Raw genomic sequence first — 16,363 nt, 5'->3', positions numbered from 1 at the left:
CGTGCTGCTCTGTACATTTTGCATTTCCACATGTTCTGTTCCTATTTCATATCCTGATTTTGTCTATGTTTTTGTGTGAAACATCCTGTTGAACTGTGCATAACTCTTGTGTGACCTTGATACTGAGTGTGCAAAGCACATTCCGTAATTTTCCACTGCTGATACTCCCTACGAAGAGTATATAAAGCCCCGACGCAGCTGCGCGTTAGGGCACGACTGAGAATAAACCAGATTGATTTAACTCATGTGGTTTGCTCTCTTTTTGTCCTCGGAGTACTCCTTGTAACGCATCTGAACAGCACACAGCGCAATCCTAACAATTTGGTGACCCCGACGTGATACTCTCAATCAGGTAAGACATGTTTGATTGACTACCTGATTGGAAGTAGTTCCGTAGTGCCCTAAGGAGGGCTTTGTTTTCCCTGGTTCGAGTCCAGGAAGAGCGCGCTATAGAAATTTGTGTAGTGCCCTAAGGAGGGCTTGGTTTTCCCTGGTTCGAGTCCAGGAAGAGCGCGCTATAGAAATTTAGATAAATATCTGCTGTTTGTTTCTGTTCAGATCCGTTTGCTTTACTGTACGATGGGGGGCTCGTATCCTAAACCTGAGGTCACAGACACCCCGGCGGAATGGATGAATAAGTGCGGTTTAGGCTATTACGTTACGCCGTGGCTGGACAATTTGGCTGGGTGGACGGAGGCAAATCCTCAGATTCCATCGTATCCCCGTGATGGGACGTTTAATCCAGGCTTCCTTGCTTCAGCGCACCGTATGATTTACGAAAGCAATGGTTTGACATGAAGAAGGTATGGGATAAATCAAAGGGTGTTTACACCCCGAGACCTGTTTTAAAGGCTATTCCAAAACCAAAACTTTCTCAGTCAACCTCCCATGTAAAAGCGAGGGAGGAATAGTTACGTCCCACTCATTCCTCATCTCATATACATGTCCAGTAAATTTGTTAGCACATGATTTAATGTGCAAATTAGAAGTAAATCTCACATCCACTCCAGATGGACTAACTATTGAAGTAAGTGAAATGTGCGGTGTGCAGTATGGGTTTGGAAGCCCTCTGTATGTGTATGTCTGGCAGCTCTGTTCAGATCAGCTCGCACACTTGAACACCTCATCAGTTGACACAGATTATATGATGAGGAGCGTTTGCTCGAAATAGTCGATGTGTTGCAACCTAGAAATGACGTCGCTGTGAATATAAAGGAAGAAATAGCTCCGGCTCAGGAAGGTGGCCGTCCGCGTCAACGCACCGTGTCGACATTTTTTTGGAGGGACACACCGAATGCTTTGCAGCTCCTGCGTGAGCAGTTAACTAGGTATTTCTCCGCCTGATGTTTTTGCCCTATCCAGTTCTGTGCTGCCACATAATATTCTGAACGCTGCTTGTACGTCCCAAGCTCTTTCCCCTGTTCTCTCTGCTCTTCCTAACACCCTGTGGGCGGATCATAAGGACGATGTGGGCTCTGTGAGCTGCTCTCCGTATGAAGCTGTTATTAAACACTCTACACCTGTTTATGTTAAACAATACCCTCTGTCTCCTAGTAAGCTCAATGGTATTGACGATATTCTAAAATCTCTTTTGCAGCAAGGTGTCGTGGTTCCTTGTGTCAGCCCGTATAACACCCCAGTGAACCCGGTCCCAAAACCGGATGGCACATGGCGCCTCACTCAAGACCTACGTAAAATAAATGAACTCATCGTTCCCGTGGCTCCAGTGGTCCCTGACGTTCCTTCTCTTATGTCTTCTATTCCGTGTGACCATGCTTATTTCTCTGTGATTGATTTGTGCTCTGCCTTTTTCAGTGTTCCTGTGGGCCATGAGACTCAGCCCCTGTTTGCTTTCACACACAGGGGAAGACAATACACGTGGACGCGGTTGCCACAGGGTTTCATTGACTCACCGGCGGTCTTCACTGCCGTATTGCGGGACGCGCTGGCTGATCTCTGTCTTCCCCGGGGCTCCACGGTGCTCCAGTACGCGGATGATCTCCTGATAACGGCGGAGGATCAAGACGCTTGTGCTGCCGCCACATTGTCTCTCCTCACACTCCTGGCGCAGAAGGGTTTCAAGGTCTCCCGCACGAAGTTGCAATTTTGCCTCACAACTGTTCGCTACTTGGGACATGACCTCTCTCAGGGTTCCAGGAGGCTTAGCCCGGAACGCGTTCAAGTCATTATGGACACTCAGGTACCTGCAACCAAGCACGCTCTCATGGCATTTCTGGGCCTCATCAATTACTGTCGTCAATGGATCCCTGACTGTTCAATCTATGACAAGTGTTTGCGTTCAGCTATAAGTCACTCAGATCCTTTGACTCAGCCCCTGGTCTGGACTGAGGACATGCTAACGGCCTTCAAGGCTCTGAAGCAAGCTTTGTGCTCCGCCCCTGCTCTCGGGCTGCCGAACTATCGTTTGCCGTTTCACCTGTATGTGTGCAATCAGAAGGGGACCGCCTCTGGGGTGCTGGCTCAGGAGCACGGGGGGGGGCATGCGACCTTGCGCGTTTCTGTCTAAAACTCTTGACGCTGTGGCACAAGGGCTTCCTGGCTGTCTTAGGGCTGTTGCTGCGTGTGCTCTCATGGTCACGGACGCTGAAAAACTTGTTTTGTCGCATCCGCTCATTTTACACACTTCACATGACGTCGTGTACATTCTGCGGAATCTTAGCACTCAGCATTTGTCTGCTCAGCGTCGCTCTGGCTATGAGTTTATTCTTTTGGCCACAGAGCATCTCACTGTTAAGCCCTCCTCGTCGTTTGATTCTGTCGCCCACGCTCTTCAGCGTCTTCTTAACTCACATGACTGTCTTTCTAATATCGTTTTTGAGACTAGCATCCGCCCAGACTTACACTCCACCCCTCTTTCCACAGGCGATTCTCTTTTTGTAGATGGTTCCTGTTCCCGCCCTGTGGATGGTGTGTTCCTGTGTGGTTACTCTGTTTGTCGCCTCCCTGATGAAATTGTTGAAGCTCATTCTTTGCCTTTTTCTTCTGCTCAGGCTGCGGAGCTCTATGCTTTGACTCGCGCGTGTATTTTGGCTCAAGACACAGACGTTACTATTTACACCGACTCACGCTACGCTTTCGGCGTGGCGCACGACTTCGGCCGCATTTGGGCGTCTCGGGGGTTTACGACAGCCGACGGTAAGCCCATTTCTCATTCTTCACTTGTTACTGATTTAATCACCGCCTGTCTCCTTCCGTGCACGTTGGCCATTGTTAAGACACGCGCACACACAAGAGGGGACTCATTTGAAGTAAAGGGCAATTCATTCGCTGATCGAGTCGCTAAAGCTGCAGCCGCATCCGGTGTCCTGCCTCCAGGCTTTAATTGCGCTTTAGTTTCTACTGATCGCATGGTTAGCGCTGTCTTACCTGACATAGATCTCATTTCTATCCAGGCCTCGGCCTCTGTGGCAGATACGCAGTTCTGGGACGCCCAGGGCGCGACAGAGAAGAGTGGCGTTTTGCTTGACGCACAGGGCCGTCTTTGTTTACCTCGTCACTGTACTCCCTTTCTCGTCCACGAGTTCCATGGTCCCACTCATCGCGGCCGAAGAGGGGTAGTGGAGGATATGAACAGAACATTTTGCATCAATAATTTGCACACAGACGCACACAACATTCTGGACAAGTGTTTAACGTGCGCCCAGAATAATCTATCTAAACCAGGCGCGGTACATCAGCACCTTCCCATACCCGACACGCCTTTCCAAGAATGGCAGATCGACTTCACTCACATGCCAAAGCAGGGCCCGTTCAAATACCTTTTGGTCATGATTGACAAATTTTCACGGTGGATTGAGGCTTTCCCGTGTAGCAAAGAGAACGCCCGAACAGCAGTGAACAAACTTACACAGGAAATTATCCCACGTTACGGTCTTCCGGTAGGAATTGACTCTGATAAGGGAACGCCGTTCACCTCTAAGGTAACGCAGGAGCTATGTAAAGACCTCAAGATCAATTGGCGTTTTCATATCCCATACCATCCACAGTCCTCTGGCATTGTGGAGCGCGCGAATAGAACAATTAAGGGTAAGTTGCGTAAGGCTATGCAAGACGCAGGCACGAAAAATTGGGTCCAAGTTTTACCGTTGGTCCTCGCTGATATGCGCATGACTGCTCAGGTCGCTCTCGACAATTTATCTCCGTACGAGCTCGTCATGGGACGCCCCTTTCCTGTCCCTTGGCGTAGAGGCATGCAGGTTATAGGAACGGGTGATCTTGAAGTACATCTCAGCGAGTACGCGGTGGGTCTCATGCGGGTGCTGGATGAGTATTGGGCGAGAGTAAATTCCAAAAAGCCTCCCATTCCAGAGGCACACACTCACCCCTTTGAGGTAGGGGACAGAGTTTTAGTAAAGAGATTCGCAAAACTAAACGCTCCCATGGAGGAGTCACCCTACAGTGGGCCCACCGATGTACTCGCTGTAACTCGCACGGCTGTGCTAACGGACCTTTTTCCACAGTGGATCCATGCCAGCAGAATAAAGAAGGCTCCAATGTAATAGAAATCTATATTGTTGATGCTTAACAGACTTTTGTGTTTCAGAAAGTTGCTGTGACAATAGCTGACGGCCTTTTCAGGGATCCCCTTCCAGCATCTGGAGCAATCCAGTTTCGGCTGATTTACAAAGAGGGGATGGTTGGTGAGTCTTGCAAAGTTCTGGGCTGAAGAGTCTGAAAAGCACGGGAGCCTGTGACATTTTTCGCCGTCTGCACCCTGTGAGCATTAGAGAACAAAGTCAGTGACCAGTATGACTTTCTTCATCATCGTGCTGATCTCAACGCTTGGGGCAGGGTTACCCGCACAAGCAATACACCGGGACCCAAGGGATAACGAGTTTTAGAAATATGTAAACTTCACTGTAAAAACATCAATGAATATGAGTAAACCCTGTTATGTGTGTTCTTTGTTACCCCATGACAGCAGCGCTCCTTTTCCGGTCCGAATAGCCCCGTCTAACTACTCTGAGGTTAATATGATGATCTCGCACACAGGTTATGTCCCTGTGTCGGCCACGACTGGGGTGTGAATAATACTCTGGGCTTGCGTCAGAGTATTAAAGAGGGGATTGTAAGAATATAATCCTGAATACTCCTAAACCTACTCTTGTAAATGCGCGGCCCAAGGGTGACTGTCGTTTAGTGTAGCAGTTTAGGGTTTACTTTAGGCCAGCTACAATACAGTACGTGCTGCTCTGTACATTTTGCATTTCCACATGTTCTGTTCCTATTTCATATCTTGATTTTGTCTATGTTTTTGTGTGAAACATCCTGTTGAACTGTGCATAACTCTTGTGTGACCTTGATACTGAGTGTGCAAAGCACATTCCGTAATTTTCCACTGCTGATACTCCCTACGAAGAGTATATAAAGCCCCGACGCAGCTGCGCGTTAGGGCACGACTGAGAATAAACCAGATTGATTTAACTCATGTGGTTTGCTCTCTTTTTGTCCTCGGAGTACTCCTTGTAACGCATCTGAACAGCACACAGCGCAATCCTAACAATTATGAAGTGCAAAGTATGACAGAGGAGACCCCAAACTCTTGAGCAACTGAAATTGTATATCAGGCAAGAATGGGACAACATTTCTCTTTCAAAACTACAGCACTTGGTCTCTTCAGTTCCCAAACGTTTACAGAGTGTTGTTAAAAGTAGAGGTGATGCGACACAGCGGTAAACACGACCCTGTCCCAACTTTTTTGACACCTGTTGCTGACATACAATTCAAAATGAGCATATATTTTTCAAAAAACAATAAAATTTCTCAGTTTCAACAATTGTCTTTGTATTATTTTCACTGAAAGATAGGGTTTCCATGATTTGCAAATTATCGAATTCTGTTTTTATTTACAGTTTACACAGCGTCCCAACTTTTTTGGAATTGGGGCTGTATGTCCAGTTTTCAAATTTGTATATTTTAGATTTTTTCTTATTTTTAAATTATATTTATATCACTAAATTTGTCTTTTTTTAATTCTTCTATATTTACTGTTGAAGCACCAAAGCGAATTCCTTGTACGTGAGAATATACTTGGCAACAAACTCAGTTCTGATTCTGATCATCTCTGTCATGTCCATATGCGTGTACCAACACAAGTTGCACGGTGCTATTTTTACCCATAATGCACCACGCGGCCCACGCTATTGCTCGTGAACACTGAGTGTTGGTGCACCCCGGGCAGTTTCCCGTTAGTGCCGCTGAGCAGGACCTGCATTCGGGCGGGTTTATTCCCGAGACTCCGCGACAGACATGCCGCCGAAGAAACAAGCTCAACCCACGGGCAGTAAGAAAACCCAGGAGAAGAAGAAAGAAAAGATTATTGAAGTGAGTAACGGAGAAATGGATTAAAATGATTAGTCAGGCTCACACAGAGCAGCCATGCTGAACTTTCGGCCTAGTGGTGCTAAGCTAGCTCGTTTCCTTTAACATAGTATGCTTATCCCATCCGTATTCCGACAAAGTGCCGTTTTCTGCTCCGGGATTGGCTAGTTAGGTTCCGTTTTCCGCGCTATGATTGGTTCGGAACGTTTCATCAAACAGGCGCGTGGCTCGAGTCTGCTTCTTCTTCTTCTTTCGATTATTAGCCGGTCAAAGTGCAGGAGGCGGGGTTTATCCAGAAACGGGTAGGAAACGTAACACTAACTATTAACTCGCCAGCCGCCAAACACGTCAACATAGCCGGCTAGCTAGCTAATGACAGCTAGCTGTGTGTGATTTTATGAATTAAAATATATCTGAAATAAGATTCCAGTTAATGTTACGTATAGACGTTTTAAGTTTACCCGTCTTTGTTAGTGAGAAAAAGATTTGCTCACAATTAGCGAGGCTAGCTAACATCATTTAGCGGTTTGTAATGTGCTAACTAACGTGCGCGAGCTGCAATCACGACTAACTAATAAACGAGACGTTGTTTAAAAATAAACAGTAATTAAGGAGATTGTTTTAAATACCTAATGACATTAAACTCGACTGTTAGCTTTGCTAGTTATGTCACATGTACCTGCTTTATGAGGCTGGTTATTCCAGGTTATAATGGTGTGTGTGTGTGTGTGTTAGGATAAGACTTTTGGACTGAAGAATAAAAAGGGAGCCAAACAGCAGAAGTTCATTAAAGCCGTCACACAGCAGGTCAAATATGGACAACAGAACGCCCGCCAGGTGAGTACAGTACAGTACAGAACACAACACAACAGGGCTGTGAGTAAGTTAGTTTAATTTGTATAGCACATTTAAACACAGCATACACTGACCAAAGTGCTGTACAGAGTCAGTATTAAAAGACAAATTATCAAAAAGAAATAAATAAAATAAAACTATAATAATAATAACAACTAGACCGGACAATTCCCCGGGGGAAATTGTGAGAGGATGCAGTGCGCGAAGCAATTCGGTCACGCATGTTCGCTGGCCGTGAATGTGCGACCCGCAATGATGTTTCAATGCAATGATTATGTGTGTGCTCGAGACAGCAGCCGTCATGAAGAAGAGCTATTCAAGAGTATAAACAAAGTGACTACAGGCGGAAATTAGCATGTACTGCTATAACCTGGGACAGACATCTGTCCTTACCACAAGGATAATGTTTAATTTGTGCACTGTCCCTTTTAAAAATAAAATAAACTCTAAACTCTAAGAAGTGTGTTTGTAGTTTGTATGTACGAACAGAAGTGTTCCTAATAAAGTGGGCGGCTAAGGTGAAGTGTCATGCCGACCGAGGCTGTTTTTTTTTTTTTTCCACAAAAAAAAGAAATTCACAAAATTCTTTCACAGTGAGCGCTAGAAGGGTCTCCTGAATAGACTGTGAGAGACTTTTCTGTCATGTTTATAATGGGTGTCAATGAGCTAAGTCACACAAGGTATGGAGTTTTCTACTGATTTTTATGAAGGAGCAGGCCTCGAACAATGACAAATAACTCGACAATGGAAGCAGCTATTCACAAAATTCTTTCACAGTGAGTGCTAGAAGGGTCTCCTGAATAAAATGATGTATTTTTTTGTCTGTAGTGTTAAAAATAAGGACACTAGAGCGATTTAAAAATTAGAGACTTTTCTGTCACTTTTATAATTGGTGTCAATGAGCTAAGACACACAAGGTCTTGAATTTTGTGCTGTGTTTTACTACGGAGCAGGCCTCGAACAATGACAAATAACTCTACAACGGAAGCAGCTATTCACAAAATTCTTTCACAGTGAGCGCTAGAAGGGTCTCCTGAATAAAATGATGTATTTTTTTTGTCTGTCGTGTTAAAAATAACGACACTAGAGCGATTTAAAAACGAGTGACTTTTCTCTCACGTTTATAATGGTTGTCAATGAGTTAAGACACACAAGGGCTGGAGTTTTCTACTGTTTTTTTTTATGAAGGACCAGGCCTCGAACAATGACAAATAACTCAACAACGGAAGCAGCTATTCACAAAATTCTTTCACAGTGAGCGCTAGAAGGGTCTCCTGAATAAAATGATGTATTTTTTTGTCTGTAGTCTTAAAAATAACGACACTAGAGCGATTTAAAAACGAGTGACTTTTCTCTCAGGTTTTTAATGGGTGTCAATGAGGGCTGTCAGCTGCCCTGTCCTCAGTTTGACGCTTGTCATTCAAATACTGTAAATCCTATCGTTTAGGTAGACACATTGTGTGATTCAGGACAAGTTTTCCTACTACTTTTGAGAAAATCATGTCTGTAGAGTGAAATTTGTGGCTGAAAACACAGTTTAAGCGAGAAAGTTTGAGCTTTATTTTCAACCTCTCTCCACTCTAAGATAACGACCTTCACTGGTGTGTAACGCAATAGACACCCATTCAAAAGCCGGATTTTCTCCCAGAACCCACATGGCGTTTGAGCTGGGACTGATCCGAAAGTGTAAAACCTAGCAGAAAAGTTGAAGGCCAGATCCACAGAGGAGAAGTTTTCCTACGTTTTAGAGTTTGAATCACGTCTCTAGGTTAAAGCATGCCAGAGCAGCGGACGTTTGAAAAACGTTGAAAAAGTGCTTTTTTTTCAATTAATTCCATAGAAATGAATGGGGTTTTTTTCGACGATTTTTTCGCGACGTAGTCGCGAAAAAATCGTATTCTGTAGAGAAAAGTAATAGCATAGCGAGTCCGATCGAGCCGCACGTTTTGATATATTGTTTGTCTGTGTGCGACGTACGGTTATTGAGTTATTCGAAATCAAAATTTGCGTAGGAGGAAGAAGAAGAAGAAGAAGAAGAAATACGTAGAAGAACAATAGTTGCAGTGCTGCAGCACTGCAACCTATGGGCTCCCCTAGGGGAGCCCATAGGTTGCTGTGCTGCAGCACTGCATCCTAATAAGCTGATGGTTAGGGAAAGGCCAAGGAGTGGAGATGGGTTTTTAGCTTGGATTTAAAGGCAGAGATGGAGGGATCAGATCTAATGTCCGGTGGGAGCTGATTCCAGAGACGTGGAGCAGCAACAGAAAAAGCTCTGTCACCTCTCTGCTTCAGCCGCGAGCGAGGTACATGAAGAAGCCCTGTGTTAGAGGATCTTGGAGACCTTCGGACTGAGTGGAGCTGTAAAAGGTCATTGATGTAGGCTGGGGCCAGCCCACTGAGTGCTTTAAAAACAAATCATAAGACTTTAAATTGTATTCTGAAAAAGACTGGGAGCCAGTGCGAGGAGGCCAGAACGGGAGTGACGTGCTCACGTCTCCCGGTGCCAGTTAAAAGACGTGCAGCTGTGTTTTGGACCAGCTGTAAACGTCTAAGTGAGGTTTGAGGGAGGCCAAGATAAAGGGAATTGCAGTAATCCAATCGTGATGTGATAAAAGCATGGATGACTATTTCAAGATCATTATGAGATAGGAAGGATTTGAGGTGGGAAATCACTCTGAGTTGGTAAAAACTGGGTGTGTGTGTTACGGGTGTGTGTGTGTGTGTGTGTGTGTGTTACGGGTGTGTGTGTGTGTGTGTGTGTGTGTTACAGGGGTGTAATTCAGGGGTTCTCAACCTTTTCTTCTGTACAGTGTATTGGTGACAAATCGATTAAAAAACAGCTTCTTTCCAAAAGCCATAACCGCCCTGAACTCAGATATGCTCTGACTTTATAGTCTATTTATTTTACCATTTTATAATGTGCAGTACTTTTATAAGGGATTCTCTATAGGGGTGTTCACACGGCAACGTTTACTCCGGTGTAGCACCAGGGCTGCCCCGGTAGAGCGTTCACACGGTACAAAGTTATACCGGTGTAGCCCCTGAAAGCTGCTTAAACCGGTGCAAATCTAACCCTGCTCGGGAGGTGGTTCAAGAAATTTACTCCGGAGTAAATGCTAGTTTGCGGGGCAGCACCGATATAAAATGGGCCGTCTGAACGCTACAGGGGTAGACTCGCTACGCGTGAGGAGAGTTGATTACATACGGGCATTGCATAATTTGCATCCTGGTATTTTGCGCTTCCAAAATGGTGAATATCAACAACAACAGAACTGCGTGTCTTCCAGTGTTGCCAGATTGGGAGGTTTTAAGTGCATTTTGGCGGATTTGAACATATTTTGGGCTGGAAAACATCAGCAATATCTGGCAACACTGGTGTCTTCATCCACGTTGTTTTCCCGGCGCTTGGTGATGCCATGACAAGCGGGAAAAGGAAGTACATTTTCATGCATGCGCATATTTCATTTCCGCATTATTACTATCGGAAATGATAGTAATAAAAGGAAATGATATAAAAACTTTATTACTATCAAAGGAAATGATAGTAATAAAGTTTTTGCTACTATTGCACGGTCGCAGAAACTGCACCGTGAACGCAAGTGGGGCTGCACCGCTGCTAACACGCTTCTCTCTAGTAAGCAGGTTTGTGACGTGTGAACGCTGTGCAAAATTTACACCGGTGTAAGATATATCGCAACAAAATACATCGGTGCAGCATCGATGCAAATATGTGCCGTGTGAACACCCCTTTATGTGCAATACTTTTATAATGTGCAATACCTCACTCCATAATGTGAAACGCAACACATTCACCTCAGGACTGTGCACCTTACCTTACAATACTTCATAATGTGTAATATTTTATCTTACAATGTGACCGTCTCTGTGCAATACTTTATATGTGCAATACCTCACTCCATAATGTGTAACACAACACACACACCTCAGGACTGTGCACCTTACACCCCCCCCTTTCCTTTTTTTCTCTTTCTTTTTTCTCCCCCTCCCTCTCTCTCCCTCTTTACACGCTGTTTGCACTGTTATTGGAGATGCTTTAATCTCATTGTACATGTGTATAGTGACAAAGGCATTATATTCTATTCTATTGTAATAGGATGCGGCATCACTCCCTGTTACAGATGGGAGCACAGGAATTAAATAAATACAATAAAAACAAACTGTTTGTTTGTTTGTATTGCAGGTGTTGTATTTAAAACTGTACGGATGTGTCAGAAGCCAAACTCATATATGCAGGTCATTCTCAGTCAAAAGGGATTAATGATCCAAAAGTGGAGTCTGGTCCATTAACACAAGAACTTATTGCCATGTTTGGCAAAACCAAGAAGTACACTGGGTATGGAAACCACTCCGTGGGATTAGATCCTTACACGCTAACAAAGAAGGATTTTTCAGATGAAAGGAAAATCTACTCGCTAAATTTGACGTTAGGAGAATAAATTTTGATCCGATTGTAGCCGGAACTAAATACAAAGACAATAGTTATGCATAGTATTGACATAATCTGAAGATAATTAACAGATAACCAACAGATTAAGTGTTTGTGTATATAGATGAAAGTCTTCCGGATTTACCTGGAAATCCAGATATTTGACAAAACTTTTGAAAATCTCCGGTTTCCTGAATGGAGAAATTTATTTTTCGGATTTTTCGCGTTCCTGCGTAATACTTCTCATCGTCCTTGCATGGGCACAGTCCTTAAATAGCCCAAACATAGTTCATTGATTAAAGACAGGTGTTCTTTGTTAATGGCGCGCGTGCCGGAGCTCGTTAGGCGTGCCCGCCCAAAGCGCATCTTCAGGTGCACGTGCTAAGGCGCGCAGGACCGACACCGTTCTGCGCAAGCACAACACAATCGCACTAGAAAGCATGTTCAAGCTGCTAGTGTAGCTGCGGTCTTTTTAGTTGCGAATTACAAGTATTTCCTCGTGTTAATAATTTGCCGTGTCAAAACAAGCAAAACTTTCCTCCTCCTTTCAACATGAAGAGAGGTCAGCAATTTATTATATATTTTTTTTTCCATCAAAGTTGCATTTTCTGGCTTCGAAGCTGTTTTAGTGCCGTTTCTAGAACACATCATCAAGAAAACGTGGAAGAAACAGCAATAATGGAAGAGCCGGTTTCTAAGCTGCCTAAAACTAGCAATGGGAATTATTTTTTGTTCCATAATGCACTCAGGCTGCCAGTCAGTGCGACACTGATTGCATTCATTGGTGTTTAAATTTACAGACAATACGAACTAATGTAAACAATCGGCTTCAACTCGCATAAATCTGAATTGGAAATGTTTAGTTCACTTTAGCTTCTGCAAACGCACAACTCTACTAAAAAATTGATAAACGAGACTCAACGTCCCCAACATTGAAACCTGAAAGCTTTAGAAACTCTAACAGACCTTTACTGTTTAACAGCACTGTTTTGGGATTTTGCTGAGTTTACCTTCAACTGTCTGATTTTTTTTCAAAGTACTGAACTGTGTAGCAGGAAAATCACCGCGTTTTCTAAATGCACTCCTGAAAATTACTCATTAACTCGGGGAATTAAATTTGATATTTTTGACATGTTAATCATTAATGTACATGAAAGAAAAAGGCTTAAAAGTTATAACTTGTTTTAGTGAAAATAAGTACTAAAATGCACTAGAATGCAGGGTTTTGCGTGTTTTGTTATTAAAATTTTTTCGGGGGACGTTGTCCCCCCCCATCTTAGTTTGACTTTCAGAAGTTCAGGATTTTTTTCTTTGCTCCACTTTCATCTCTGTGTAGCTTTTTAGTCTTTTGTATTTGTATCTGTACATGCACGACCCCACCAGCTCTGCTGATCAGCTTATCGTGTTTTAAATGAAGTCAGTCATTCGTTCATTATGAGTTGGAAATTGTCCATCTGTTGAGTTCCCCGACACGTCAAACTACCTGGTGCTGCAGACATCGTTCTACACGGACAAACATGAAGAGCCTGGAGGAGAACAAGTTTTTATATGTGGCTGGGTTAAAGATCTGGGGATCAGGACACTACAAGATTAATTCTGTATCGTTTTTACCCGGGTAAGGAGGAGTTTCTGGGCTTTGCACGCATCTTTGCAATGGTGGTTAGGATGCTAGAAGTTTTAGTATCGGGTGAAAACAAACCACAGCTGCTTGATTCTCAAACCGCCCTGCTCTTCTCTTCCAGCAGGAATCACAGATCCATAGAACTTACCCACAAACATGTTTATTTATTCTGTCCACTGCACGCGCTGTGTGTGTGTGTGCGTGTGTGCACACGGGGCTTAAATGCAAAGGAGGAACATGACAATAATAAAGACCCGTTCTTCTTAATTTACCCACAAATGTATTTATTCCACTTGAAAAGTGTACATCGAACCAGCTACCGGATTTGGGACACTACGACATCCTGAACTATTTAATAATTAGCTTCGAACTTGAAAAAATTTCGCGGCTCGCTAGAAGGCGCCTCGCGGTCCAGTGGTTGAGAAACAGTGATGTAATTTGTCCTGAACTGTATTTCCCAGATTGCTGCTGCTGAAGCTGATAAGAACAAGAAAGGGGACAAGAAGAAGGAGCTCTCTGAGCTGAACGAACTCTTCAAACCTGTCGTGGCTGCACAGAAAGTCAGCAAAGGTGAGAGACACAGACAGACAGGTGGAGAGACAGCTGGATAGGTGGAGAAGGAGAGACAGATGAATAGGTAGAGAAAGAGATGCGTGTTGAGAAAGACGCGCTAAAGAGGGAGCAAGACACTCGGAAAGAAAAATATCATCCATGAGAAGGACAGACAGGGAGAAAGACGGGTGGATAGCGAGACAGTTGGGGAGAGCTGGAGGTGTCAGAGAGAGAGAAGGTAGAGTGAGAGGAGCAGAGAGACGGGTGACAGACTAGGATGAAGCCTGTGCTAATGTTGTAAGACTGAAGGTACGCAGACAGATGGAGAGACAGACAGGTAGATTAGTGTGCGGAAAAGAGGCAATCTTAGAAGATGCTAGAGAGAGAGAGAAGGACAGACAGACAGGTGGGCAATTTTTTATTTTTATATATATATATATATATATATGTGTGTGTGTATATGTATGTGTTATAACAGTGTATCACTGATGCCATTTTCCTCCCCCCCCCCCCCCGTGTTTTCTCGATCTCTTTATCCCCCTCTCTCTCTTTTTATCCTTTTCTCTCTCTCCCCTTTCTCTCTGTTTATTCCTCTTTTATCCCTCACTTTATATCTTTCTGTCTATCCATCCTTCTCTCTCTCTCCCTCTTTTTATCCCTTTCTTTATCTCTCTCCATCCCTCTGTTTGCTCTCTCACTATCCCCCTCTATCCATCCCTCTCTTTCTTTTTATCCCTTTCTTTATCTCTCTCCATCCCTCTGTTTGCTCTCTCACTATCCCCCTCTATCCATCCCTCTTTCTTTTTATCCCTTTCTTTATCTCTCTCCATCCCTCTGTTTGCTCTCTCACTATCCCCCTCTATCCATCCCTCTTTCTTTTTATCCCTTTCTTTATCTCTCTCCATCCCTCTGTTTGCTCTCTCTCACTATCCCCCTCTATCCATCCCTCTTTCTTTTTATCCCTTTCTTTATCTCTCTCCATCCCTCTGTTTGCTCTCTCTCACTATCCCCCTCTATCCATCCCTCTTTCTTTTTATCCCTTTCTTTATCTCTCTCCATCCCTCTGTTTGCTCTCACTATCCCCCTCTATCCATCCCTCTTTCTTTTTATCCCTTTCTTTATCTCTCTCCATCCCTCTGTTTGCTCTCTCTTACTATCCCCCTCTATCCATCCCTCTCTTTCTTTTTATCCCTTTCTTTATCTCTCTCCATCCCTCTGTTTGCTCTCTCTCACTATCCCCCTCTATCCATCCCTCTTTCTTTTTATCCCTTTCTTTATCTCTCTCCATCCCTCTGTTTGCTCTCTCTCACTATCCCCCTCTATCCATCCCTCTCTTTCTTTTTATCCCTTTCTTTACATCTCTCTATCTCTCCCTCCCTGTGTGTGTGTTCAGGTGTGGATCCGAAGTCTGTTCTGTGTGCGTTCTTTAAACAAGGCCAGTGCAGTAAAGGGGATAAGTGTAAGTTCTCCCACGACCTCAGTCTGGACAGGAAGTGTGAGAAACGCAGTGTGTACGTGGACGTACGAGAAGAGGAGCTGGAGAAAGGCAAGTCTCAGTGATCTGTCTGTTGTGCGTGTGTGCGCATGTGTGCTAATCATCTCCCTTGTTTAATGCAGACACGATGGAGAACTGGGATGAGAAGAAGCTGGAAGAAGTCGTCAACAAGAAGCATGGAGAGGCTGAGAAGAAGAAGGCCAAGACTCAGATCGTACGTTCTCCTTGAGGTTCTCCTGAATGTCCTGTAGAGATTACTGATGAGTGTGAGATGTTGGCCGTGTTGTGAGAGGACTCTGGAGCAGAGTGGGCCAGGGTTCAGTGCTCACTGTGTGTCTGTGGAAGACCTCGGAGTTTACTGGGTCAAAGTTCTGGCTTGTTATCAAAGTTAAATAGAGGAGATTTGAGAGAAATCTGCGAATCTCCTCCTCTTCACATCTTCAACTCCACCTCACCTACGCTTCCCTGCCTTGCTCTCACTCATTCACTATAGAGGATAATAAGTAGTGTGTGTGTGTGTGTTTTCCAGGTGTGTAAGTACTTCCTGGAGGCTATAGAGAATAATAAGTACGGTTGGTTCTGGGTGTGTCCGGCGGGAGGAGACGGCTGTATGTATCGCCACGCCCTGCCCGTCGGCTTCGTCCTGAAGAAAGACAAGAAGAAGGAGGAGAACGAGGAGGAGCAGATCTCGCTGGAGGAACTCATCGAGAGCGAGGTGAGGAGTCACACCGTCAACATCAATAAAATAAAACGACACTCTAAAGGAGTGTAAAGAACCAAAAACACACCGTAAATGATAAACCGCAAAATATCATTTCAGTTTCTTTCTGGAAAACACAATTTTAAAGAGGATTATTACCGTATTTTCCGGACTATACGTCGCTCCGGAGTTTAAGTCGCATCAGCCAAAAAATGCATTATGAAGACGAAAAAAACATATATACGTCGCACCGGACTATAAGTCGCACTTTTTTGAAGGGTTATTCTATCCATAGAATCTGTGATTGTATCTGATAAGCGGCGCGTGGTTACTGCGCAACTGCATTGTTTA

At 44.2% G+C, this 16,363-nt stretch overlaps 1 protein-coding gene and 1 long non-coding RNA gene across 2 annotated transcripts in view; both read left to right on the top strand.

Annotated features, from left to right (window-relative positions):
- The first annotated feature begins 3,080 nt into the window (after positions 1–3,080).
- On the top strand, positions 3,081–5,445 carry LOC132892076 (uncharacterized). The gene is made up of 2 exons (XR_009655402.1): positions 3,081–3,156; positions 4,565–5,445. It is a non-coding gene; the product is annotated as an uncharacterized LOC132892076 (long non-coding RNA).
- Positions 5,446–6,176: 731 nt separating this feature from the next.
- Positions 6,177–16,363, top strand: part of zc3h15 (zinc finger CCCH-type containing 15) — a 26,227-nt gene continuing 16,040 nt past the window's right edge. The window contains exons 1-6 of the mRNA XM_060930445.1: positions 6,177–6,345; positions 7,078–7,179; positions 13,727–13,835; positions 15,211–15,363; positions 15,435–15,526; positions 15,842–16,027. Of these exons, the coding sequence (XP_060786428.1) occupies positions 6,271–6,345; positions 7,078–7,179; positions 13,727–13,835; positions 15,211–15,363; positions 15,435–15,526; positions 15,842–16,027 (717 nt within the window). The 5' untranslated portion in view covers positions 6,177–6,270. The remainder of the gene's footprint in view (positions 6,346–7,077; positions 7,180–13,726; positions 13,836–15,210; positions 15,364–15,434; positions 15,527–15,841; positions 16,028–16,363) is intronic.

This window comes from Neoarius graeffei, chromosome 9 (genome assembly GCF_027579695.1).
Source record: "Neoarius graeffei isolate fNeoGra1 chromosome 9, fNeoGra1.pri, whole genome shotgun sequence".
In the NCBI taxonomy this organism is placed as follows: domain Eukaryota; kingdom Metazoa; phylum Chordata; class Actinopteri; order Siluriformes; family Ariidae; genus Neoarius; species Neoarius graeffei.
This window is presented reverse-complemented; position numbering and strand designations above follow the sequence as displayed.